The 27,725-nt window shown below is 36.9% G+C and overlaps 1 protein-coding gene across 2 annotated transcripts in view; it reads left to right on the top strand.

Annotated features, from left to right (window-relative positions):
• Nucleotides 1–27,725, top strand: part of Cdc73 (cell division cycle 73) — a 684,130-nt gene that overhangs the window by 107,932 nt on the left and 548,473 nt on the right. Inside the window, exons 16-17 of one of the 2 annotated variants that reach the window (XM_050119991.1) lie at nucleotides 5,171–5,312; nucleotides 6,264–16,490. The exons of the other annotated variant lie outside the window; for it this stretch is intronic. Coding sequence (XP_049975948.1) covers nucleotides 5,171–5,312; nucleotides 6,264–6,300 — 179 coding nt within the window. The 3' untranslated portion in view covers nucleotides 6,301–16,490. Of the gene's footprint in view, nucleotides 1–5,170; nucleotides 5,313–6,263; nucleotides 16,491–27,725 lie in introns of those variants that run through there. 2 annotated transcript variants of the gene reach the window in all.

Below are 27,725 nucleotides of genomic sequence, written 5' to 3'. Positions count from 1 at the left end.
GCCTCGCTCTCCAGTCCTAAGGGAAGTCAGGGTGCCCTGCCCTGTGGGAAGTCCAAGGTCTTCCCTTCTCCATCCAGGTCTAGGAAGGTGAACATCCAAACCAACTAGGCTCGTTCACTCCCAGTCCAGCTGGCCTTGGTGAGCTCCCATTAGATCATTCCCACCGTCTTCGTGGATGGATGCACCCCCCTTGCAGTCCTGACTTCCTTGCTCCTCATCTCCCTCCTGCTCTTCAACTGGACCTTGGGAGCTCAGTCCAGTGCTCCATTGTGGGTCTCTGTCTCTATCTCCATCCATTCTCCATCCATTGCCAGATGAAAATTCTATGGTGATATGCAAGATCAGTGTGTTAAAAAATAAAATCAATAGTGTGTTAAAAAATAAAATCAATAGTAAAAACAGTTGCTACTCAATTAAGCATGTATTGAGTGCCAGGAACTTCGGTAAGGACATGTGCTGATCATTTACCAACTCACCAACCAAATAAAGTGTTACCCATTTCATTCACATACAATATAAATATTGTGGCTTAAAGATTATTTTTATGTCTGCTATATAACGAACTGAAGCTTTGAACAGATTCATTTCATTAAATTCGCAACTTTAAATTTTATGTTTGAGTAGCTGAGTAGTTATATACATTTATCAAGGAAAATTGTTCTCCCAACTATGCTAAGGCAAGCATTGTATCCTCAGCTCTCAAAATTTTAAATATTTATTTTACTTTTCTTATATATATATTTGTGTTTTGCCTACAATTATGTATGTGCACCTTCTATCCATGGAATCCAGAGAGGTTATTGAATTCCCGGCAGCTGGAGTTTACAGGTGTTTATGAGCTGCTAAGTGCGTACTAGGAATAGAACCCAGGTCCTCTGGAAGAACTGCCAGTGTTCTTAACCACCATGACATCTCTCTGCCCCATTTCTCAAAGATTTTTTAATGATAGTTTCATCAAATTCTTGTTGATTACTATTAAATTTTTCAATTCTCTACAGTATCTTCCCTTCATCACGGTATGCCATTAGTGTTTCTGTTTTTCAAAAGGATACTTTTTTTTTCCTGATGAAAATTTTTGCAAAGTTTATGAATTTTGCTTAAAGATGTATGTTATTCTGAGGCATATGATTTTGTTTTGCATTGTATCACAAATTTAATTTGTTTTTCCTTGAAGAAACTTAGAAAACTGTGGTTTTCCTGAATCATAGAAAACCGTTATGGCAGTATGCTAACATGTTTACATTGTCTTATTTGTCTTTGCAATAAAAATATTTTTTCTGTTCCAGGACAGCTAGGACTACACAAAGAAATTCTTCCCCCAAAATAAATAAATAATTTGGGGGGGGGGCTCTTACTACACTACCAACTTTAAAAAGTCTAGATCAAAAGTAAATAGCAGTAAAAATTATTAAAGAAATTATAGGCTTTAATGATTCAGATGAATCATTTAAATTAAATGTAACTTTTAGTATGTATTAAGTGGAGATGTATGTGTGTGTTCGTATGTATGTGTGAAAGTATTTGTAGGTGAAGGTCAGAGGTTAGCATCAGATATTTTACTCATTACACTTGTTAGTTCTGTGTGTGTGTGTCAGAAAGAATGAGAATGAATATATTTGGTATGTATGTGGTATGCAAAGACAAATAATTTTGTGTGTATGTGTTTGTGTTCATTCCCACAGAGGCTGTGATTCGTATCATGAAGTCAGCTTACCCTAGAGTATGGAGAGAAGGTTCTCTCCTTCCACTGAAGGTTTTGGTGATCAAATTCAGTTGTCAGGCTTATTTAACAAGTGCGTCTTATCTGCTGAGCCATCATGCCAGCCCCACTTTATGTTTTGAGACAGGTTTCTCATTGAACCAACTTTTAGTTCATCATTGTGGCTAGTCTGGCTAGCCATTGCACTTCAGGGATTTGCCTTTCTCCCCAGTCTTTGGGGATATAGTCACAAAGTATCAGGCCTGAATTTTTTTTTTTTTTTATTGAAAAAACTTTCCGCCTCCTCCCCACCTCCCATTTCCCTCTCCTTCCCCCCACTAGTCTCCCCCTCCCCCCACTCCATTCTCCCTCCCTCTCCAGTCCTAAGAGCAGTCAGGGTTCCCTGCCCTGTGGAAAGTCCAAGGTCCTCCCCCCTCCATCCAGGTCTAGGAAGGTGAACATCCAAACTGCCTAGGCTCCCACAAAGCCAATTCATGCAGTAGGATCAAAACCCAGTGCCATTGACCTTGGCTTCTCATCAGTCCTCATTGTTCGCCATGATCAGAGAGTCCGGTTTTATCCCATGCTTTTTTAGTCCCAGTCCAGCTGGCCTTGGTGAGTTCCCAATAGATCAGCCCCACTGTCTCAGTGGGTGGGTGCACCCCCCGTGGTCCTGACTTCCTTGCTCATGTTCTCCCTCCTTCTGCTCCTCATTTGGACCTTGGGAGCTCAGTCTGGTGCTCCAATGTGGCTCTCTGTCTCTATCTCCGTCCATCACCAGATGAAGGTTCTATGGTGATATGCAAGATATTCATCAGTATGGCTATAGGATAGTCAGGCCCGAATTTTCATGTCACATGAGTGATACTATCTCAGGTACCTAAGCTCATATGGCAGGCAATTTACTGACTGAGCCATCACCATAGCCCCTTTAAATGTAGTTTAAGCAGCAATTTTTAATGTAAAAGTTAGCATTAGAAAAACAGTTGATGTAATAAGCAGAATGAAAAGTATTTAGAAATGTTAGTTTACATTTAATGTAATAATTTTATAATTTTGTTTGTTTGGTTTTTGAGACAGGGTTTCTTTGTGTACTCATGGCTGTACTGAAACTTGCTCTGTAGATCAGGCCGACCGTGAACTCAGAGATTCGCATGTGACATCGCCTTCCAGCTATAATTTCATAAACTTAAAAATAATCAAAAATTGTTTTTTACATAATATATTTTGAAATGGATTTTTTTCTTTTGTTTGTTTTCAGGACAGGGTTTCTTTGTGTAACACCTCTGACTGTCTTGGAACTCTTTTTGTAGACCAGGCTGGCCTCAAACTCACAGAGATTTACCTGCCTCTTCTTCCCAAGTGCTGGGATTAAAGGTGCGTGCGACCCTGCTGATAGTGGGTCTTTTCAAGTCTGTAACACAGAATCCCTTAGTGAATTGTTTTAATTAAGTGTGCATTTAGTAAAGTTTATTTTTAAGGGTAATAGTTTTTAAGTAATTTTTTATTATATCTTCCATTTATTCATTTTTACTTTCTTTGAAGACTTGAATCTTGATTAGTTATTAATGTCACAAGCCAGTGTGTTAGGTAGACATAGTGTAAGTCTAGTATTTTGAGAAGCTGAGCTGGGAAGATGGCTATCATTTGAGGTCAGACTGAACTACATAAATGAGATCCTGTCTCAAGAAAACCAAAAACAGAATATACAATGAAACAAACAGCCCGCAAGGTTACAGTCATAATAATTTTTACAGTCACTTGTTTTCTCTTTAGGAAACCCTCATACCAGGTAATTATGGTGATAATAACAGTTATGTAACTAGGGAAAAACCCCACAAACTCTAAGGGAAATAGCATTTTACATATGTGTTTGCAGAGCAAAGCTCCATTCATCATACACGGAGTGTACATCTAGAAATAAACTCGTTATGATGCCCCAAGTGTTCTTCAGAGTATAGGAAAGGAAGATAATTTTTTTCATCTGCATTAGTTCTTCAGTTATCTTTTAAGATTGAAAATCATACCATTTCATTTTCTTTAACTTGTAATATTTAACACATTTGGAATAAAATTTAGATACGTTTCATCCAGACCATTGCCTACCCAACACAAATTAGTTTTTTCTAAGGCTTTCTAGGTATGCTTCCATGTGAGGACCTCTGGAAACATTTCTATTTTATTTTTCAGCCGGAAATCCTCTTCTATTATACTGTCTTTGCAGCACATAGTTTCAACTTCCTGCTCGTAGTTGACGCCTCTAGAATTCCTCCCTATGTGTCTCGTCCACAGTAATGCCTCATTTTCCTCAGTGCCATTTGAATATTGAATATTTATCTGGTTACTAAATACTACTAGAACTCTGTGGAGATGGGCAGTTGACTTTGATCACTGTTGTACTCTTCCTGCATAGAGTAGTTCCCCTTTGTATGTAAGCACTCTACAGGGTTTTCTTTTTCTCTCCTAGCTTTTGTTTTATAAACCAAATTGTATTAGTTTGGTGGGGAAGGATAGAAGTTGGGTTTTGTGTGTGTGTGCGTGTGTGTGTATGTGTGTGTGTGTTTTTCTTAGGAGTCCATTATTGAGAGACATCAGGACAGAAACTGAGCTGGCCTAAAGGCAGGCAGGAACCAGGGAGGAAAGCTTTGTGGCTTGCTTAGCCTGCCCAGAAATGGCACTGCTCACACTGGGCTGGGTCCTTCCACAACAGTCATTAATCAGGAAAATGCTCCAACAGACTTGGCTCTAGGCCATTTTGATGGATTTTTCTCAGTTACCTGAGCTTGTGTCCTGTTGACAAAAATCTACCAGATTCACTCCCATAGTAATCTAATCTCTCAGGTATTTGTTATTCTAGCTATGTTTCTTCTACTCAACTGAAGAACTCCTTTTCTTTAACAAATATTTTGTAATTATTTTTTATATCATTCACTGATAGGACCTTCTAAGGCCAGTATCACTCTTTGTATTTTACTCCTAAGACTAAATCATTGTTTCTTTGAGCATTCTCTTAATACCGTGTCACTTTGTCCATTGCTTGCTTGTTTTTTCTCTAAGTTTTAAGTTAAACTTAAAATGTGTAAGCCATTTCTGAATTTATGTCTTGTGAGAAGGTATCCTTTTCTGTCTCTATGATATTGTGTTCCCTTACTGTATTGTATTTGATTTGTCTTTTTCTTACTATCCTTCACTGAATCATGAATTTTTATCTTACCTTATTTGGTATTTCAATCTCCAATAGCTAACTTGTGTTGACTTTAAGTATCTCTGATGGTAAAATAGTGCTTAACAGCTGTTCCACAGATCACTGGTAATCTTGTTAATGTAGCTTCAGTTTGGTAATAGAAAGATTTAAATTTTGTTTGTTTCAGTACTTGTCTTTCTATATACTTTCTTTCCAGAAAGTGTTTTCATAATTTTGGCTACAGTTTTAATAAGAATGCTATTTTTTACTCCCTGTTCCCCATGTAGTTAAAGCCTTCCACCTCAAGTATGATGAAGTTCTTCTAGATCCAAATGTTCAAAAATGGGATGTAACAGTATTAGAACTCAGCTATCATAAGCGTCATTTGGATCGACCAGTATTCTTACGTTTCTGGGAAACATTGGATAGGTAATTGTGACCCTAAAATATATTCATACGTGCTTTATTTTAGTGATTTTTATCAGAATTTTAAAATCTTTAAAGTTATAAGCTATAGTGTGTAATCCCTTGCTTTGAATAGTCTGATTTGACCAACATAATAATTGATGATTGACAAATGCTTTGATTTATTGACTTGATATGTAAATGTAGAGTTTAGAGTCTGTTAGAAGGCATACTAAACTGTGAGAACTCAGATTTTGTGATCTTGCTGTCATGAATTGTGTAACCTTCTGAACTGCATTTTCTTTAAAAAAATTTTTTTTTACAATTTTACTTTACATACCTATCCCAGTTCCCACTCCCTCCCCTCCTTCCACTCCCCCCACCTACTCCCTGCCCTACCTCCCACCCACACCTCAGAAGCCTGGATTTCATTTTCTATCTGCTTAGGGAGCCTGGTGTCAGGTGACACCTGGCCTTTACCCCTGAAAGGTTGAATTTAATTCTTACATTTATTTGAATTACTAGGATAGAACTGTTAAGTCCTTTAACATAACAACTGTTCTGAAACTTACAAACATAAGAACAGTGAATTATCATAATACTGTAGACTCAGCTGCTATTGTGTTCCCTGAAAACTATTTCTTGTTTGGTATCTCTCATTGGATTGTGTCAGTTTTCTCAAAGTCATGACTATAACTGGTAGTAAGACAAATATACTTCCAATAAGCTCTTAGGTTATAGAATTTAATTAGAAAATGTTTTGTTTTTTGCTTACTATTTTTCAGAAATTCCAGAATCTAGTTTCCAGCTGCTTAGTAAAACAGTATTTTGCCCTTAGTGATTTTAAATTTATAAAGAAGTCACCTCTTTTTACATGTAATATTCTTAAAATTTCAAAATTTGTATTGTCATTACAACCCATTATTATATTTTTGTATCACCATAATAACTTATTATTCTTTTTTTTTTCTCCAGATACATGGTAAAGCATAAATCCCACTTGAGATTCTGAATCATTTGATTCCTCCTTTTCTGAAAACTTGGTTTAAGAAGCATGGATATAGCTTGATCTACAGACTGAAACCCAAGCTTTATGAATTCATCAAGAACTTGCAAATGAAGAAGGCCACAGAGCAGTCTTTTAGAAGACCTTGTTTGATGCTGTGTGCTTCAAAGGGCATTTCCTCCCATCCATACAAGCAAACTTTTTTGGCTTACAACTATTTTTTTAATATTAGCCTTCTAGTCTGTAATGGAAATTGTATATTTTGATAGAAGCTTTTTCTCTATTGGTTAAATTAGCATTACTTATAATGTGTTTCTTTAGAAATAAATGCAGGTTATAAATGTGTGTATATTTAGAAGTTATTAGGCTCTCTAAGCCATCTTGCTTCTGATTTTTCATTGCTCTCTGATTCCTTTTACTGGAAAATACTCTCATGAATGGTTTTAAATTTTAGAGTCTAGAACTTCAAAATCCCACTAAAGGGAAGTAATTATTAAATCAGTTGAAAGTCAGCCTGTGTCTATACTATGTCTATACTAACTCATGTTTAAAAAGGAATAATGAAAAATCAAGAACAAGTCTTCAGTATCTTTTGAACTCAGCCTTTTCAAGATTTCTTTTGTAAATGAATACATTTAATGAATGTACATTCTCTTTGTTGACTTTGATGATTTTAAACTTAAAGTGATATATTTCTATCTGGGATATGTTTCCATTTGAAAAGAAATCTCAAAAAAAAAACAAAACAAAGATTAAAGTGTAATAGGCTGTAGTGACTTTTACTTGGGAAACTAAAGTATGATTTGGGGGACTGAGTACGTATCAACCTAGTTACAGTGTAACTTGAACTTCTAAGTTTGATTCTTATATGCTATAGGATTTTTGAGTCTTCTATTTGTACACATGTCAACTTGGGACTTCTTCCATTATCCCTAAATATTGATAAATTCCCAGGCACCAAAGAACACATTTGCTTACGTGTCTGAACAGAAACAAGATAAAAAAAAAAAAAAAAACACTGGTATTTTTATGTGTGTTCAATGTGGTATAAAATATAAAACCTATATTTTAACTTAGTAAAGTATTTTACTATTTCTCTACTTTAGACAGAGTGTTGCATCTAAGCTGCAATGAATGACCATGCTCCTTAGTCCTGGTTTATCTTTTACTATTTAAAAGGAGTGTTTATTCATTGAAACCGAGTTTTTGTCATTAGAGCTGTTGACCATCCCACCTTGTGTCTTGTTTTCCTCAGTGGCTATCTTTAGGTTATCAAATTGGGGCATATGGGGAGAACAGTAAGACATTTAGCTTTTTCTTTCATTCTTGTGAGGATACTTAGCCTCTTTAAAATTTAATGCCATCATAAAGATGAGAAACAAGTATTATTTATTTTATTAACTTACTATAAAAACCCATTATCAGTAAAAACAGAAAAGATATTCAGGTGGAATTCAGTGGGCTTTCCAGAAGAGAAGCAGCTAATGTTTTAAATGACTTTAATACATTTTTAGTATTAGTAGGTTTTGCCCACAATTTCCCATTCTCCTGCATCCTCTTCTTTCTGGTAAAAGAAAACTCACTTTATTCACAGAATTTCTCAGTATATAAATCTATTCTTAAATTATGTATTGAATAAACTTTTATCCACAATAAAATAGTCAGTGAGTCAAACCTGTAATACTTTAATGTAAATTACTTGTTAAGACTACTGCAAAGTGGACATGAACTACTTACTACCTTTCCATAAAGAGATTTGGTATTTATTCTTACTATCTGAAATTTACTTGATAACAGAGTATGATTAAAATTGATATCTACTTTGAACATGGTTTATTTTTCTATTTTAAATTTGCTTTGTGTATAGTCAAAGGTTTCTGGGTATACTCTGTAACTTAGTAAACCTGGAACTAAGCTTTTTCATGTATCTTGAAATCAGATCCTTTTTGTGCACTGGGAATTTTTTGTTGTTGTTGTTGTTTTATTTTTTAAGATTTAAAAAAAAATTCAAGGTGGAAGCTTAATGAGTTTCATGATAGCATTTCGGTATATACATGCCATTTTACTTGTTCTCTTCTCACCTACCGCTGTCCTCCCCAGCCCTCTTGCCTCCAGTTCCTGTTTGCTTTCCTAGTACATATATTCTTTCTTTCTCATTTTTCCTTACCCTTCCCTAAGAACTCTTATTTCTTCTGTATCATAGTCTCCTTTCATTACCTACACATAAACATGCATATACATTTTAGATGTTTTTAATCTGAACATTTTCATTCCCTAGGTAAGTTTATGAAATTTTATAGTGATTAATTATAAAAATAAAGGGGAAAAGTAAATTATAAAGATCCACTATGCTCAGCCAATCGTTCATTTTTCTCCTGTGACTCAGTTCTACAGCAGCACCTAACATAGTGCCTTGCACATGTAGGCATTCAGTAGTTATTTCTGTGTGTAAATGGATGATGTGTTTCAACATAAGTGATTCAGTCCATAAAAATAGTTTTGACCTTATTTGATCTTAGAATTTAAGAATAAAGAATTGTAAGCAATGAGAAGAAATGAGTAGTTCCATGAAAATGAGTATTCATTAATAAGTTTAGTTTATCTTTAAGTTGCTAACTGAGGTACTTTTGCCAGCCTTACTTGTAAAAGGAAGGTTCTCTGTTATTTGGAGTCTTGGTGCTAAGTAACAGTAAGAAAAGAAAAAGTTTTTAATCAGAAGCTCACCATTTAAGGAAATTTGAAAAATACATCTGAATCCTTACTCTCTTTTCTGGGATAAACTCAATTGTCACTAATTTTTAAAAATTTTCCAGATGATTGTGTCTGTGTGTCTGTGTGTCTGTGTGTGTCTGTGTGTGTGTGTGTGTGTGTGAGAGAGAGAGAGAGAGATATTCACCCACTTAAAGTGTTATTGGAAGTAATACCAGTATTAAATGTTGTTTTCCCCCTCCTTTTTTCTCTTCATCTGTGTATGTTTTGTGTGTGTGTATGTATGTATGTTTTGAGGCCACTCTTTGCACTAGACCATCTCTCATTAGTATATTGGCCTATATCCCCAAATGACAAATTCAAATCTTATTTATTTAATATACAAGGAGTATTTTGCTGTTTAATATTTAAACATTTAATATATTTCATTATTAATTAGTATAATTTGTGGTTTGTTTCCTGTTTGCTTATTACTTGACTATTCTTTAGCAGCAGCAGAACAGCAGTTTATACAGGAAGAACTAGTTCATGATGAGGAAAATCTCAAGTATTTAAGTTCAAAGAACTATTCACTTCTTTGCTATGCAGAGTAAGATATTCAATTATGAAAAGAAAGTCATAGTTTGAGTTAGTCTACACAAAAAGGTTCTCACCTAAATGAAAATCCACTATCTAATAAATATTGAAGAAACATTTCCTAAATAAAAATGCCTGTGACTTCTTAACGCAAAGCGATGACAGTGTTCTTTGTTTGTTTGTTTGTTTTTTGAAGGTTTTGGGAAGGGATTATTTATTGCACTGATGAGCTATGCAAAATTATTTGACATTTTAAAGATTTTTTTTACAAAATTATAAATACAGTAGTTACTAAAGCTGGTTAGAATCATTTAGAAAGTGGCTTTAATCTTTGTGGGTTTTGTTGTTTGTTTGTTGTCTTAAGAAGAAGCCCAGAACCATGTGCATTTTAGGCAAGCACTTCTCCTAGGGAGTTAGTTACACTCCAAACCATAGATTGTGAAATTGTTTAAATGCAAAGTTATAGTTAAACTAGAGAAAATTTATTTTTAATCCCCCACTCCAGGGAAATTTATTGAAGCATGTGTGTGAATGCACATACATGCATACACCCACAAGTCAAAAGATTTATTATTCTGTCTAACTTAAATTCATATAGACTGTTGAGAAAATTATTAGATAAAATCTATAGAAGTTTCTTTTTAACTGAAAAGCTGGTGTCTGCTGTTTTTTCCAGTAAATGAAGTTTAAATTTAATTGTGTTCACTTTGAAATTACTGGACTGAATTTCCATTATCCACTTTCATATGATGATTTTTATAATTTACAATGGAGAATTGATTAACCTTGACTTAGACAATTTGATTAGGGACTTTAAATTAGGTCCTAAATTTTTTTGATGTATTCCTGGCCATGTTTAGAAGTATGTATTGTCCCTAGCATAGTTTTTGCGCTAACATGTTGGCAGAACAACTAAGGAAAAATTGAAAATGTACAAATGAATGTATAAAGAATTCCTCTTAGTAAGTATAGGTTAATAATGCTTTCAGGCCATTGATGTGTTTGGGATTGTGTGTATTTTAGGAACTGTTCATAAGGCTATCTTGGAAGTTATAAATTGCCATATACTGAAATGCAGTAAGCATTTTTATATGAATAAAGTTTGTGAACTACAACCAGATTTGTGCCAAAATTTAAAGGTTGGATTACAGTATGTCAAAAGTAAGCTAATAATCGTTTCAAGTATTTTGTATGCTGTTGCATTTTGTTTCTATTTTAAACATAAGTAAAGCTACTCAACCTCCAACCCCAGTTATAGTTCTTGATAGGTGACTTAGTCCCTTTTATGGTAGTGGCCTCTGTCACTGGTTGCTTAATCATCAACTAGTATTGTTTGTGAAGCAAAGTAACTCCTGAATAGAGCTTCTTTTGAGGTCTCTGTTACCTGGTGAAATATTCTCATTTTCATTCCATTTTTCTTAGTTTTAAATTGTGGACTTTATTTTACACGAAACATTTTGCTGTTAAAAATCTTGGAGATAGCCAGGTGGTGGTGGTGGTGCATGCCTTTAATCCCAGTTCTTGGGAAGCAGACAGCAGATAGCAGGTCTCTGTGAGTTAGAGACCTCTGGTGGTCTACAGGAGCAAGTTCTAGGACAGGCTTCAAAGCTATATATAGAAACCCTGTCTCCACTACCCCCTCGCCCCCCGCCAAAAAAAGATCTTGGGTATATATCCACCTTCCCTTAATTCCCCCAAAAGGCCCCGAACAAAACATAACAAACGGAATGTGAATGTATGTATGTGTGTGTGTTTATACACATGTACATGTGCGCACACACACACATATATGTGTGTTTGTGTGTATACATACACAGGTATATAGTGCATGCCTACCAAGAAGGCAGAAAGTATTGTGAGTTTGAGATGTTTTCTTTATTAAAATGATGTATGAGATGTGTAGACATAGTCTTTTTGTTCAGAAAATAAAGCTGTTTACTTTTTGGAATTAATGAGTTAAATCCAGGTAGTCTTTTTTTTTTTCTCTTGAGTTAATAAGTTAAATAATTTCTAGAATTAGAGTTCTTCGTCAAGTTATCAGGCTTCATTGACCTACTGAATTTATAGTTGAAGTATATAAAATTTCTTGTTATTGTAATAGTATTAAAAGTATATTCCAATATTTTACATATAAATATTCTGATTTTGACATTTTATAAATTTCAAACCAAACCACCTTTCTATATAATCAAATACAATTGAATCATTAACAACATTATCTTATTGGCAACACCAGTAATATGTGAATCTGATGTGACAGTTTTTTAATAAAGGATTTAATGGGCCATTCCAAATCTCATTTTCATTCTTTTCACAAGTGCTCAATAAATATCAACTTTATTCTTCTGTTCCTTTCAATCATCTACTCTTAGATCCATGTCTGTGAACTAAAAGTGAATGTGCTGTTGGTTATTAACATGACTCAGATGTACATGTTAATAGCACATTACCAGGTAAGGGTTTTCTTTCTCATTTTCTGAAAAAGTTTCTCTTTAAAAATTTACTTACATAGTGATTGGCATTTTGTGTGAATTGGAAGACTTAATAGCTGTTTTTTTTTTAATGACTAGAAAACCTAATCGTAGCTCTGTAGTCTGTCTTATAGTAGATCCTTTGTTCTATAATTTATACTTTATATTTCATCCTTATAAAGAATACTGAATTAATAAATAGAACTGAGGTCACACTGAACCTGGAGCCATTTGAGAAATTCTGTTATTATATTTTGATATTTTATTGGATTCTGCTTTCTTTGCTAACAAATTCCTGGGAGATACACATCAGGTTATTTATTGACTGTGGTGAAACAAGGTTGTGTGTTCTTACATAACTGCCTTCCTAGAGTTAACAGACTAAATGTGATGGCATCATTTTCTTTTTTAAATTGGCAGGTAATGTAAACGTCCTTTGAAATGGAGCGATTTGAAAGATTTTTATCAGGACTCTGATTACTGGGAAATAGAAAAGTGAGCCTTATGGCTCATGAAGTAGTTTTAGCACAGTTTACCATCATCAATATTGATGGTGGTTTTTACTGAAACAGTTTGAAAATGCCTTTGTAATTAATAACCCATTACAGAAACAAATGTAGAGCCATGAATAAAATATTTGAGGTTTAAAATAGTTCAAGGATAAAGTTGACATTGGACCTTGAAGGGAAAAATTATTTGAGAATTTTTACTTGAAAAGGAAATATGGCAGAATATGAATTTGGGAGTTAGGCAGACTTCTGATGTGATATTTCTCCAGAAACATTGAATTGCTTATTTTATTATTTTTTATTTTATTTTATTTTTTTTGGTAGAAGTAGCAGCAGACCAGGGATTTGGAGACATTTGCTAGGTGATATGTGTTCACAGCAGGTGGAATCCAAGTTACACAAAGAGTAAGTCAAGGAGAAGAATTAGTGGAGATGAGAGGGTTCCTCTATGCTAGAAGCTTCACTCAAGTTGGGCTTGAGAGATGGGAAAGGGAGATTGTGTGCGATGTGTAAATTCAAGATTTTTTTTTTTAATGCGAGTACCCAGGTCGTTTTTAATGCATCTTTTTTTCCGAAGGCTAACGAGTTGTGAGCTGACTGCTGGGTACTAGAAAAAAAGCATCCCTGAATATACTGATGGTAGGAAAGAGCTTTATATTAATGGAGAACTTTTCTCTGCGGAAGTTCTATAGACTTTGAATAAGAACTGTTCAGATGTTACCAACTTTCTTTTCCTACATGCAATTAGTTACATGTTCTTCTGGTTTTTACCCTTCTTGTGTCTTCTTCCTTGTTAGCGTGAGGTGCTATGCTTTATGTTTTTGGTGGCTATTTTTTTTCTTCCATTTCTTCATCCCTCACTTTCCTACCAATTCCTTGATTATGCAACTGAAACCCAGCACTATTCCATTGTCTTCACCCAGAAGTGGCCTTATCATTTTCTTGATAGAGGAAACAGAAGCCATGAACTTCATGATACTGTATGGCTTAAGCCTTGAATCTACATTTGAGCATCTTTTCTTCCTAGTGGTCTCGTGTCCTGTTGCTTATTAGGGTCTTGTATTTCTCTACAACTTCTCTGTTGTAGTATTTGCTATACTATTCTCTCGTCTATTCATCTTGCCACCCTGTAATTACATCCTTGAGCACATATTTGTTAACGTTTGTCTTAAACACCAGTGGTGTTCTGGGAGAAGGCTTGATTACTTGTAACCCGCGTCCCTCTTTCTCTTCTAGTGATCATTCCTAATCTCTAGGTAAGTGTCTGTGACACTAAACAGGACACGTAGTTTACACTCTGTTCTGTCTACCAGAATATGGAATGGGCTCTGAACTCTTGAGTCTTTCATTCAAAGATCATAGAGTTAGAGGAAAAGTGCTGGGGTCCACATTTATGCTGCCAAGAAGACTACCTTCAGGTGTTGTTTATGGGTCTCATGGTGAGCTCACTTTCATTGAGCTTGAAAAGTCTTTAGTGGGGAAAGTGGAGATTTCCTTATGTTTGAATTGACAGATTTCTGATTAACAAGCTATCAGCCCCCAGAAATAGAGGTAATTGAGTTCTTGCCTGTGATCATTGCTGCTTAGATCAATAGACAAAGGAAAGTATACAAGCTAAAGAAAATATCAATAGTGAGAACACTCAGGAGTACTGCCTCATTGGTAGAGATAAAAGAATTTGAATTTTCAAAAGTTATCTGACACGAGTTTTAGACTGTGCTTTCTATAAAGCAAAGTAAAACCCTGAAAGTACTAGCAAAGAAAGGAGTGGCCAAATTGGTACAAGATTAGTAATTTGCTAAGAGACAAACAGAATATTGAGTGTGACTAAGAAGAGCCAGTAAAAGCAAGAAGTGTTAGGCACAATTTGTAAATATTATTGGGAAATTCCAGTAGTTGAAAAAACTGACTGCCAGGCAACACTGGGGGAAAATATAGTTCTAGGTAGATATTTCATTTGGGTAATTATTGTTTAATTTGTGCCAATAGCAAACTGTTAATGAACAAAAACACCAGTCACACTCCCACTGGAAGTGAAGAGATAGACAATAAACATGTTTTCAATGGTCACAAATGATAACAGGAAAAAAACGAAGCAGAAAATATTTGGAATAAAGTGGTGGAGTTCACCATTTTACAGCACTAAGAATCAAAACCAGGGCTTTGCACACTCTATTGTTTTGTCATTGAGCTACATCCTTGGCTGAATTTATCATTTTATATGGATGGACCGACACAAATAAAACGACTTGTGCAGTAGCCTTATGAATATATGGGAAAAAAGCACTCCAATAAAGAAGAGATCCAAAGCCATGGATGAGCTAGGATCATATTTACTATTTTGAGAACTAACAAGGAGGCCACTGGGCTGGTGAAGGAGCAGGAATTGAAGTACAAGAGCAGTTGCACTAGGAAACAAGATTCTGTGATGTCTTATGGACCCAGTGAGACCACTGACTCTGGCTTCTCTTTGTTTAATGCAGAAGCTGTTGGAGAGGTTTTGAGAGGAAAGCTCTTATATTTAAGTGATATAAGAGTCACTGATAGATTAAAGAATAGACTGTTTAGTTAAAAAGGGAAACCCAGGAAGAGAAGCTCTTTTGTTTCTGCAGTAATGTAGATGGGTAATAAAGACGTAGGCTCCTATGTTACTGGTGGAAAAAGTGATAAGTGGGCAGATTTTGGAGCTAATTTGCAAGTACAGCGATTGGTTGTAGTGTGCAAGACAATAGAGTCAGCAACATTTCAACATTTTTGTTAACTTTTTGCTTGAACTGAAAAAATATTCCTGCTGACTAGAGTGGACAAGATTGTCTTAAGTATGAGATTTGGGAATGGTAGCACCTGAGAGGATCAGTTTCCTTTTGAAATTTTTCAAATGCCCATAAACCGTGCAAAAAGAGGTTTTTGGGTTTTAGGCTAAAGAGGAATGCCCAAAGGAAAAAGAAAAGCATGTTTCTAGACTTAAAGCTGCAACCAAGTCTCTTCAGATAAGGTTACCTTGTCACAAAGTTACTCTTGGATGAGTTAGGCGATGTCTGGTAGTAGCTTTATCTGAGGAACGTGCCCCTAAAACTTTTAAGATAAAATTATTCGAATGAATATCCTATGGTAGAGTAACTGAGAATTTGTAATATGAATGTGATATGTTTAGTCATTAAGTCCTACTCTGTGAAAAAGACCACACTGTCAGTACTGAGCTGTTTTAGCAAAACCTATAGGTAGGAATGAAGAGACTAAGCTTACAGAAGCATTTTGGAATATTTAAAGAAATAATTTGTGTTGATGTTTTGGAGATTTTAAAGTAGGTCTAGAAGTTATTTCCAAGTTATTATATTGTGAAACTTGAAATTTTTGCTAGGTAATGAGCGAGGTTTTCAGTCACAAAAGCACAAACCCTAAGTATTTCAGTAAACTTTTTAAAAATAGTTTTCTGGTAGCACTTTTTCTTAAAAAATATTCATGGACTTTTTTTTTTTTAAATCTGTTTTCATAGCTTTTAATCTTGTAATTTAGCAAAGAGCAAATTTAGGAGAAAGCTCGGTTGTGTAATTTCTTGAATTACTATGGCTGGCTGTCATTTCCACTGCTGATCCTCTTGTGCTACTTTACTGTTTTGTGAGTTGTCTGTAAATTGTTGGTGAATGAGGGAGTCAGGGCACCACTGTCAGGCCTTGTTCTTAATTCACTTTGTATCCAGATCAAGTAACAACATCTGTATCAATATATCTGTTATCTGTTAATAAACCTTAATTTAAATACAAATACTTACCTTACTGTCCTTTTTCCCCTCAGTACTTCAGTGAATCATCTTGCATGTTCCCTGATACTCAGATTTGGAGACCTGTAACACTGTATTTTCTTGTCAATGTCACAAAATATCTGATATGTAAAATAATAATAAAAAGGAATTACTTGAGTTCACCGTTCAGAGGGATTGTTCCATGGTGCGTGTCTCATGTGCATGTGCTGAAGGGGCACTTGGTGGAACCCATTTTTCCTGTCTGAAGGACAAGAGACAATACAGAGAAGGATGCTAGCACCACACCGACTTTCCCTTTTTCTTTGTTATTGTGTATTCCATGCTCCCAGCCTGTTGGCTGGTGCCAGCTGTGTTTCGGGAGGGTCTTCCTCATCAGTAGTCCTCTCTGGAATTGCTCTTTAACCCCAAATTCATAATTCTTAGTACAGTTGGCAATAAAGAATATTACAACCACTAAATAAAAATATAGTTGTGTTTGTCAAAAGCATTAATTTGTAGGGTAGTTGTATAGTTGTTAAAATTCATATTCTTTAGTTCCTGTCCTAAACTTTTAACTGGCTACATGCTCTTTTCCACTATGGCTATGTGAACACCATATAAGCATTCTAGATGGGTACAGTTGTTTGTTCTTATGTCACTGCTACAGCAACATCCCTGTAAATGCCATATATCTGTGTATGAAATATATGCAGCTGTTTGTATGAGTATATAATGGATACATGCCTGAAAGTGGCATCACTGGCTCAGAAGTCATTTTTTAAAAAGTTTTACTTTAACAGCTGTGTAGGTTAAAGCCTGTAATCCCAGAACTCAGGAGGCTGAAATGGAGCAGTTACCTGGAATACATGGCTAACTTGGGCTATGGTATACAATATAAAACACTGTCTTTAAAGCAATGGAATGAAAGAGAAATACTAGAAGCATATGTAGGTAAAGATGCACACTTTTGGCTCTGTCTAGTTTTCTCTGTCACCACACCCCCTTTGAGTGCTGAGACCACAAATGTGCTCCTCCATTCCTTTTTTCATTTGATGTGTTTCGTCTATGTCCTCATTTTGAGTGTGTAGTTGTGTGTGGTTTTATCTTTTCATCATGAGTGGATTTATGTAAGTATCCTCACTGTCTGGATACAGAAATATGACATCAGCACAGCAGTTCTTTGTGCTACCTCTATTATTACTAAATAATACTCCTGTCTCAACACATGCAGTTAGCTAATCTATTTGAATTCTTCATAATTTTGTCATTTTGAAACTATTCTATGATACTCTATATCAGTTAGACACTGTGTCTGTTAGATGAGCTTTTTTATCCATAAACTTCACCAGCTTCTGTACCAATAGTTTTTTTTTTTTAAACTTCTGAGTAGCATTTAATGTTATGAGTGTGCTGTAGCATGTTCAAATATTCACCTGTGGATATTCAGGACAGGAGCTGTGTCTGGGGGCAGTAGAACTCATATAGCAATCACCTTCATGTGAATGTGTGAATATAATTTTTACTCTTGATAGTCAGGCCTTAAATGTGGTTTTTGAATGGTGTGATAGCTGTGTATTAGTAGTCTTTAAATATGTCAGACTATTTTACAAAGTGACTGCACCTCAATTCTCACTATTTCTCCTTGAGGGTTGGAGTATTTCCAGTTTCTTATCAGCCTTTGATATTATCATGAATTTTTTGATGTTTTAGTAGATGCAAATTGTAGTTGGACATATATTTAGGAACAATTTTTTATCTGTATATTTTTGTCAACGTGTGCTCATGTCTTCTTTCCATTTTTACTTTGACTTTTTTTTTTTTTTCAGTCACAGAGTTCTGAGAATTCTTTGTATAAACTACACTGGCTTTGCATGCCTATCCCTTCCCCCATCATGGTGCAAATCACATAGCTCAAATTTCAGTTAATATGGCATATTAGTTATGGTTGCATAAAGTACTAACCTTCTGGCTAGCTCTCTAGTCCATAGAGTTCAATGTAAGAAACAGCTGGGTGTCATGGTAAGTGACCAGTTGCTTCTTTCAAAACCTACCAACCTTCTATTAAGGTAGAAATCAAAGTGTATGTTTGTGTAGTCTCTTAGTTTTGGGCAATAAATCCTGATGACTCTTTATGAAAACAAATGACTTAAAAATGGAATTGTCCAACAAAGATGAAAGTACAGCAAATAAATAAAATTTATAAGATGAAATAAAATTATAATGAGGTAAAATGGGATTCCGTAGGAAATAGTGGATAAGATGTTAACAGTGGTGCATTTAGTAGAATAACTGTGCAGCTGGTGGAATTTGGTAGTGGTAAACCTCTTGACGTAATGGGGAAAAGGTGAAATCCCACACAAAGGGGTAAAAATCTTCACTAAAAGAACCCAGAGACATCTCATAACATTAAAATGAAACATAAAATGTTAGAAGCTGATCCAACTTCGACAACAGTATGAACACTCAGGGTGACCATTTAGGAAATGCGTGTTCTCTGTATTGTAAGTTATGGCACGATAAGGCACTATTCTGAAAGTTTCTAATGTCTTAAGTATACCATGCTAAATAAATTTAGCTTTTAGTACTTGTAAAATATGTGTATGTGTATAAATGCACTATATATATACATATGAAAAATAGGAAGCTTTGACAATGATTTAAAGTCACTAACAAAATTTTCTGCTGTTTATTAGGGTCTGTGTAGTTTCAGTTCACGTGTGCTCCCTTAGTACTGTGCAGGATTGCTTATGTTTTCTACACGTTCTTCCTTTGTCACGCTTGAAACTTGCACATATCTTTGCATTGCTGTATAACTTGTCCTTTTGTTTGTATTGTTGCTATTTTAAATTGTTTCTAAAGCATACAGTGGGTTTACTTATGTTCATACATGTTCATACATGGATGTCATTGTACTTTGCTCACATCTACTCTTCTATTATTCTCTCCAGTTTCTTCCTCTGGTTCTCTTCTTCCAAATAGCATACTTTCTTTTTTCATAGTGGATGAGTAGATAGGTAGGTATAGGTAAGTATATTGATTGATTGTATATGTGATTTTGTTACCTTAAGACAGTGTTTCTAAACCTTCCTAATGCTGTGACCCTTTACTATATTCCTCATGCTATGGTGACCCCAACCATAAAATTATTTTTCTTCCTGCTTCATAACTGTAACTTTTCTACTGTTGTGAATCTTAATGTAAAAATCTGTGTGTTCTGTGCTCTTGGGTGACCCCTGTGAAAGGGTCAGTCAACCGCAAAGAGTCCGTGATACACATGTTGAAACCACGGCCTTTAAACATGTTCCGTATGTGTCTGTGGACACACCCAGCCCTAGATTCTGTTTTTTTGACAGCAAACCTGTTACATTTTTTAGATTCGTGTTGATTTGGCATAACATGATAATATGTATAGCTTGTTTTTCCTTCATTTTAAAAGCAAAAGTTTGAATTTTATTGAAGCCTTTTTTTTTTTTAATCTTGTATTTCTTCTGTAGATTGTCCTTTCTAAGGATTTTTCTTGTCTAGTTTGGGATCTTTAAGATTTTATCTTAAAATACTCTGGTGTTATACATTTAAATCTACAATTTCTTTTTTCTTTTTCTTTTTTTTTTTTTAAAAATACATAACTTTCGTGAGGTTCTTTTTCTTTTTCTTTTTTTCCTTTTGGCCTTTAAATGTCCATGTGCTTTAAAAGCATTTGTTAAAAGGTTAAGCCTTTCTGTATGCACTGTCTCTTGTACTTTTATTACAAGTCAGCTATGGATTTATTTGTGGGTTTTCTGTTCAATTTCTGTTTCATTGATTTGTGTCTTTTCCCTCTACCTGCAATTGTCTTGATTAGTTCCATGGGAGTGCATAACATTGGGTTGAATGTTTCCTCCTATTGTATTTTTCAAAATTAGGTTGTTTAGTTAATTCCTTTGCCATTCCACATAAAATTGGGTGGCATGTGGTATTTTATATAACTCCTGTAATCCCACTACGCAGCAGGCTGAAGCAAGATCATCAGTTCAGTGCCAGCCTGGACTACCTACTGAGACCCTGTCTCGAAACACAAGTGATTGGGGGAGATGATTCTGTCGGAAGGGCACTTGCTATGTCAGCATGAGGCCCTAAATTCCAATCCTCAGAGCCCACATAGCAAGCTGCTGGTGGTCTCATGCTTGCCTGTCACTTATTGCCACAGAGGAGGGAGAAAGCAGGGCCGCTGGAGCTTACTAGCTGCTGACCTTGCTCCTGATTTAGTGAGAGACCTTGTCTCAAGAGAATAAAGTGGCAAGGAATAGGACAGGGCAACCCACAAGTTCCAACCTCTGCATGCACACCCGGGAGCTATTGCACACACTTATGCATACACACTTACTCCCAACCCCCTAAATGTGGTCATAATTTTAAACAATATACTGATGGTATAGAAATTGTGAGACACACAAAAATAAATTTCAGCAGAATTAATGTATTTACTATGTTAAATCTTCTAATCCATGAATATAGTCCATACCTTTTAATTTGCATTTTCTTTCTTCAGTCTTTTATGTTTTATAGGTTTATATTTTCCTTGTGAAATTGTAAATTATACTATTAATTTCAACATATATTTACTACTTATATATGTAGAAATATAGTTAGTATTTTTATTATGTAAGCTTGCCTGTATTGATTTTTTTAGTAGTTTCTGTGTAACTCACTGTCTTCTGCTGTCATATCAGGCTTTATTTTTTCCCCTTTAATGTATCTGCTTATTTTTCTTACCTTGCTGTTGAAAATTTCCATTATGTTGAATTGGAAATAACCCTCCTCCACTGCTTTTTAATCGATATCTCTTCTAGGAATTGCAAGTAAAAGATTCACAGGCTCAGGGAAGTTACATGTCTTCAAATTGGACCAGCTAAAATAATAAAAATTGACAGGGCTGGAGAGAAAGCTCAGTGGTTAAAAGCTCATACTGCCATTTCAGAGGACCCAGACTTGACTTCCAACACCCACCTCAACTACCTATAATTTCAGCCCCAGATTATCTGGTCTCTTCCTCTGATCTTCAGTGACACTCACACATGTAGCATATATGTGCACACCCACATATGCATAAGTAAAAGTTTTCTAATGTTAACAAAACACACACACACACACATACACATAGTATGCACTTCTTAAAGATGACCAAATGTAAATGTTTTAAAAAAATATTGTCCATTGGTTGGCCAAAAGCATTCTTCTTAAAAATAAGATCTCTGTGTAGTAAGGTTAGCTTGCAGCTTCAACTTATGACTCTTCTATCTTATCCTAATTGCTAGGATTATAGGTGTGTGCCACCAAAATGCATCTTAAAGAGAATTGATCAACCATATCCATTTATATCTGGTCTAATAATGGATTGCTTTCAAAGAAAACTCCCAAGTCTACAAGCTGTGACCACTAATTTAGGTTCTTTATATCCCATTTCTTTGGGTCACTCTAGTGATTCTACTGCAAATGTGCAGGATCTTTTTAAGGTCAGACATCTTGTGCTCTTCTCACCTCTCTATGCTAAAATGTCTTCTGCATCGCAGCATGTGCTTAGTGTTTTTACTTATTAATTCTATTAGCCTTCAGATACAGGAAAGGAGATAAGCAAAACATACTGAAACTTCCGAGTGGTCACACAGCTAAAAGCTGCTAGGTTCCTATACATTGTGTACAGTATCATATCTGAGGGCTAATACATTACTGATAATGATTATAATTCATTAATAGATGCCATTGGACTAGTGTGATTGTCAGTCTATTTTGAAAAGCATAAGAGCTTAACTTGACAAGCAACTTGTTCCACATCACCTTGCGTTATGGTGTCAGGAAAGGTGCCACCAAGTTATCTATTTCTCTCAAAAAGAAGTTGTGATTCTGCCCAACTATTTATGTGTGAGTTCTTGATTAAGTCACATCTTAGAAATGAAATTGATTAGAATTAGCTTAAGCTATGAAATGGAGATACTTACAGCTAACATTTCCCGTTATACAAGTTTCAACATGTAGACTATGAGTATACTAAAACTTCATATAGAATTCTTGGAATAGTAAATATGAAAAAAAATATTCCCACATTAATGAACAAAGTAGCCTGCTGAAGGAGTTGAAGACACTCCATTCTGTTAGTTTGTGAGCTATACCTTTCACAGCTAGGAAAAGCTGTTTGCATTTGAGAGTGCTTATAAACCATGTCGTCAGTATAAGGATATAAGCTTTTCTGTCAAAGTTGGATTTGCTCCCAACACACACATGTTAGCCAAAACCAAAGTAAAAAGATTGTTAATGATAATGCAATCCAAATCCTGCACAATGTTTTACTTAATTTCTTATAGATGGCAGGAGTGCCATCTCTAATCTGGCTTCTACAGGGCGTACTAATAAACTCTGGAGAGCGACTATTATACTAGGTGGGAAGCCCACACATTAGTCAACATTTGCCATTGCTATGGCTTTCTTCTGAGAATCTAGAATTAGTGTAGTTCAGAGAAAGCAGAAAAGGGTCTGGAGAAAGGGTATGTGTCAAAATTGCAAATTTTTGCTGATGAATGCTCTAGATACCCTTTACTATTTTTTCAGAACAAAACATGCTACAACAGTGATAACTAGAATTACTGTACATGAGCCTATAATTTATACTAAATAAAAGGAGGGAAAGAGAGATTGCCTTTGATAAAAGCAAACTGTCAAAAATGCTGTTCAGATATATGCAGACTTTGTTTTTGTATGCAGACATTCTATATCCTTTTCACGCTTGTATATACCATGGTGATGGCTTGCTCTGACTGTCATGACCTTGTAGCTTAAACGATGAAAATTATTTTTTCTCTTCAGTTTTTATTTATTTGTTATTTATTTTTCCATTCAAAAATTTACACTTCCTCCTCTCCTCCCATTCCCCTCCTGCTCCCCTGATGGAGGAAGGTCATTGAGCAATAAAGAAACTGCTTGGCTGGCCCTGATAGGTTAAAGCATAGGTGGGAGGAGTAAACAGAATAGAATTCTGGGAGGAAGAGGAAGTGAGGTCAGACTCTGCTCTGCTCCAGGAGAGACTTGACAGCTCTGCTCTCTGGAGCAGAGACACCAGGCTTCACTCTCCCAGGCAGCTCCGACCCAGGATGGACGTAGGCTAGAATCTTCCCGGTAAGAGCATCTTGGGGTGCTTACACACATTATTAGAAATGGGTTAGAACAATATGTAAGAGCTAGTCAATAAGAAGCTGGAACTAGCCGGGCCAAGCAGTGTTTAACAGAATACAATTTGTGTGTTGTTATTTCGGGGCATGAGCTAGCAGGCGGCCGGAGTGCTGGGGACGCAGCCCTGCCGCTCCTATTTCAACACTCCCCCACTCACCCTCCTCCCTCACACTCCCTCCTTCAGAGAGAGCAGGGAACCCTGCCCTGTGGGAAGTCCAAGGCCCTTCCCCCTACATCCAGGCCTAGGAAGCTTTGCATTCAAATAAACTAGGGTCCCAAAAAGCCAGTACATGCAGTAGAAACAAGTCCCAGTGCCTTTATCAGTGGATTCTCAGTCAGCCCCAATTTTCAGCCACATTCAGAGATTCTTGTTTGATCGCATGCTCATTCAGTCCCGGTCTAGCTGGATTTGGTGAGCTCCCACTGGAATAGGCACACTGTCTCAAGTGGGTGGACCAACCCCTCGTGGACCAGATTTCCTTGCTTATCTTCTCCCTCCTTCTGCCCTTCAACTGGACCTTGGGGCCTCAGTCCGTTGCTCTGATGAGGGTTCAATTTTTTTTTTTATTGAGAATAAGAAAAAAAAAGTTTCCGCCTCCTCCCAGCCTCCCATTTCCCTCCCCCTCCCCCCACTCTTCTCCCCCTTCCCCCTCTCTTCTCCCCCTCCACCCACTCCTCTCCCCCTCCCTCTCCAATCCAAAGAGCAGTCATGGTTCCCTGCCCTGTGGAAAGTCCAACGTCCTCCCCCCTCTGTCCATGTCTAGGAAGGTGAACATCCAACCTGGCTAGGCTCCCACCAAGCCGGAACATGAAGTAGGATCAAAACCCCTTGCCATTGACCTTGGCTTCTCATCAGTCCTCATTGTTCGCCATGATCAGAGAGTCCGGTTTTATCCCATGCTTTTTCAGTCACAGTCCAGCTGGCCTTGGTGAGCTCCCAATAGATCAGCCCCACTGTCTCAGTGGGTGGGTGCACCCCCCGTGGTCCTGATATCCTTGCTCGTGTTCTCCCTCCATCTACTCCTCATTGGGACCTTGGGAGCTCAGTCCAGTGCTCCAGTGTGGGTCTCTGTCTCTATCTCCATCCATCACCAGATGAAGGTTCTATGGTGATATGAAAGATATTCGTCAGTATTGCTATAGGATAGGGTCATTTCAGGTTCCCTATCCTCAGCTTCCCAAGGGACTAACTGGGGACATCGCCTTGGGCTCCTGGGAGCCACTCTAGGTTCAAGTCTCTTGCCAACACTAAGGTGGCTCCCTTAACTAAGATATGTGGGGGGTTCAATTTTTATATGTACTTTTTATCCAGATGAAAACTTCACCAGGCCCCTTCTTGCTTTCTCTAAACTCTACTAAATTTAAATCAGAAATCAGTCTTAATTCAGGTATCAAACTGTACAGCTAAATAAACCCTGAATCTGTATTTTACATCATATTCCCAAACCTTTTCCTTCTGGCTGGCAGCACACATGGGGAGATGCAGCTGTTAGCTGCTTCTCTGTTCTTCCTCCCCAAAGTCCCTTCTCTTCCCTTTGCATGCTTGAGCTAAGAGGGAGAAATGAGAAAGGAATAGACGTTCTTACATGAACAAGTTACCCTTGAGAGCTGACTAAATACTCCTTGAGACCAATGAAGCTTTAAAGCAGTTGATGTCTTCAGTTGACTGGAGATTTCCTGATGGGTGCAATTCCTAGGCTCTGGAACAGTGTCTCTATCCCTGGTTGCCTCTTGAAATGTCTTCCTTTACTACCAGGAAAACTTCATCCCTAGCTCCCCATCTCTCCAGGTCACTTCCTTCTTAAGGAAGCCTTGGATAACCCCCAACATCTATACAGCTGTGGCTTAGGCTATGATCTCTGTTGTCTGGCTAGAGGCACTTTAGCTTCCTCCATGGTTCCTGGAAATGCACTCACTGTGCCGGCACGAAAGTATGCACACCCCGAGTCTTCCTGCTGTTCTGACAGCATGGCAGCCTGCTCTCTCCAAAGCTGATCATCTGAAAAATATCTCCTCTCTGCAGTTTTTTTTAGAAGTATTTGTTCTGTTACTGGATGAGGTAGTTCCAGATTCTGGGTATAATCTCTTTATGTTACTTCTATCAGTTACACAGATGGTGACTTGATTTTAAATGCTCGCATAGATTATATCTTCTATCTCAAAGTTTTGGTTTTAACATCTTGCTACATCTCTTTATTATCAGTTTTGCTGAATTGGAAGATAACAGAATTTCTATGTATATCCATGGGCTATAGGCTCTCTTCTGTCAGTAAGGGAGGCATATGATTCAATCTCTTGGGTTACAAGTGAAAGAGAAGTTTCTTGCTGAAAATCCCAGGAAGCTCTTCTTTACCCTCTTTCCCGCAGTCATGCTAATGCCCTGTATGGAAGCATTGGAAAGTTACCTGAAGCGGATTATTTGGCCAGTAATGGGTGGAAATTTTTGTCCTTTAGCTCGTAACAACATCCTTTTCCTGTACTCTGAGGACTGAACTAGGCTTGCCAGGCTTGCATGGCAAACACCTTTACCCTATTGAGCCATTTCTCTGGCCCTAACACCATTCCTCCAAAGGCATTTTTGTTATCTGAAAACAAAGCATTTGATCAATAAACAATATCAGCTTAGAAGTGTGGAATTTAGCAATTCTCAGTGGTTTGTGTGAGATATATATTTGTGTGTATGTAAAACAGTGTATTTGGGAGAGGGCATGGAAGGAATTGGGGGAGAGAGGGAGGGCAGGAGTGATGAGGATGCACTGCTCAACTATAAACAAAAAGAAAGACCGAGAGTGATTGAATAAAGTATTCTGCATGAGTCTCAGCCCTTTACACATGTGAATGTTCATCCATACATACACATTTATTCATGATTCTTCGTTAATTTGACTGTGCCTTCTGAGCTTGCGTGGCTTTTACTGAAAAGCATGAGGCCATCATTTACATGAATACCATGGTTTGACTGGTGTTTGCTTGGTGTTGGGTGAAAGGTATGTCTGGGTGGTTGGACTCGGCTGGGACAAGTTGTCTGTGTTCCTTATGGTGCTCTGTCTTTGAGGAGGTTGTCACCAGCCTCTTAGTTTTATTAGGATTCTGGGTACTGGATCAGAGAGGAACAAGTAAGATTAAAATTTTTTTTTCATGCATACACAGACTTCTAACTTTTCAAATTTGCAGTCTGATGTTATTTCCAAATGAGTTTGGCCACATCCATAGCTATCCATGAATGCATGAGACCTGTGGATTGCACATTAGAAGTGTCTGAAACATGAATACTGGCGGTCCAGAGGCAAAACGAAGTGTGTACCCAAGTCTAGAGTCTTATAAAGAAGATATAGACACTCTTTACGCTGAGAGGAGCTGGCAGGTAGAACTTTTAAAGGTACACTTATGAGAACAAAATAATTTGTGGTCATTTTTCTAATCTATTTTACCCTCATTTTCATTGTTACCTTTTTCATGAAGGTGACCTTGAACTCAAAGCAGCCCTCTGATAAAGCAAACATCTCCAGCTTTAGAGTCTATCTTTTTAATATCTTTGCTTTATGAAATCACATAAATACAATACTTTTTCTGTGCTTTTATATTTTTTTATATATTTATTAAAGATTTCTGTCTCTTCCCCACCACCGCCTCCCATTTCCCTCCCCCTCCCCCAGTCAAGTCTCCCTCCCTTGTCAGCCCAAAGAGCAATCAGGGTTCCCTGCCCTGTGGGAAGTCCAAGGACCACCCACCTCCATCCAGGTCTAGTAAGGTGAGCATTCAAACTGCCTAGGCTCCCACAAAGCCAATACGTGCAGTAGGATCAAAAAACCCATTGCCATTGTTCTTGAGTTCTCAGTAGTCCTCATTGTCCGCTATGTTCAGCGAGTCCGGTTTTATCCCAGGCTTTTTCAGATCCAGGCCAGCTGGCCTTGGTGAGTTCCCGATAGAACATCCAGTGTGTGGGTGCACCCCTCGCGGTCCTGAGTTCCTTGCTGGTGCTCTCTCTCCTTCTCCTGATTTGGACCTTGAGGTTTCAGTCCGGTGCTCCAATGTGGGTCTCTGTCTCTGTCTCCTTTCATCGCCTGATGAAGGTTAATATTCTGGAGGATGCCTATATGTTTTTCTTTGGGTTCTCCTTATTTAACTTCTCTAGGATCACTAATTATAGGCTCAATGTCCTTTGTTTATGGCTAGAAACCAAATATGAGTGAGTACATCCCATGTTCCTCTTTTTGGGTCTGG

This window comes from Alexandromys fortis, unplaced genomic scaffold (genome assembly GCF_014885135.2).
Source record: "Alexandromys fortis isolate MF-2015 unplaced genomic scaffold, M_Fortis_MF-2015_v1.1 scaffold_142, whole genome shotgun sequence".
In the NCBI taxonomy this organism is placed as follows: Eukaryota; Metazoa; Chordata; class Mammalia; order Rodentia; family Cricetidae; genus Alexandromys; species Alexandromys fortis.
This window is presented reverse-complemented; position numbering and strand designations above follow the sequence as displayed.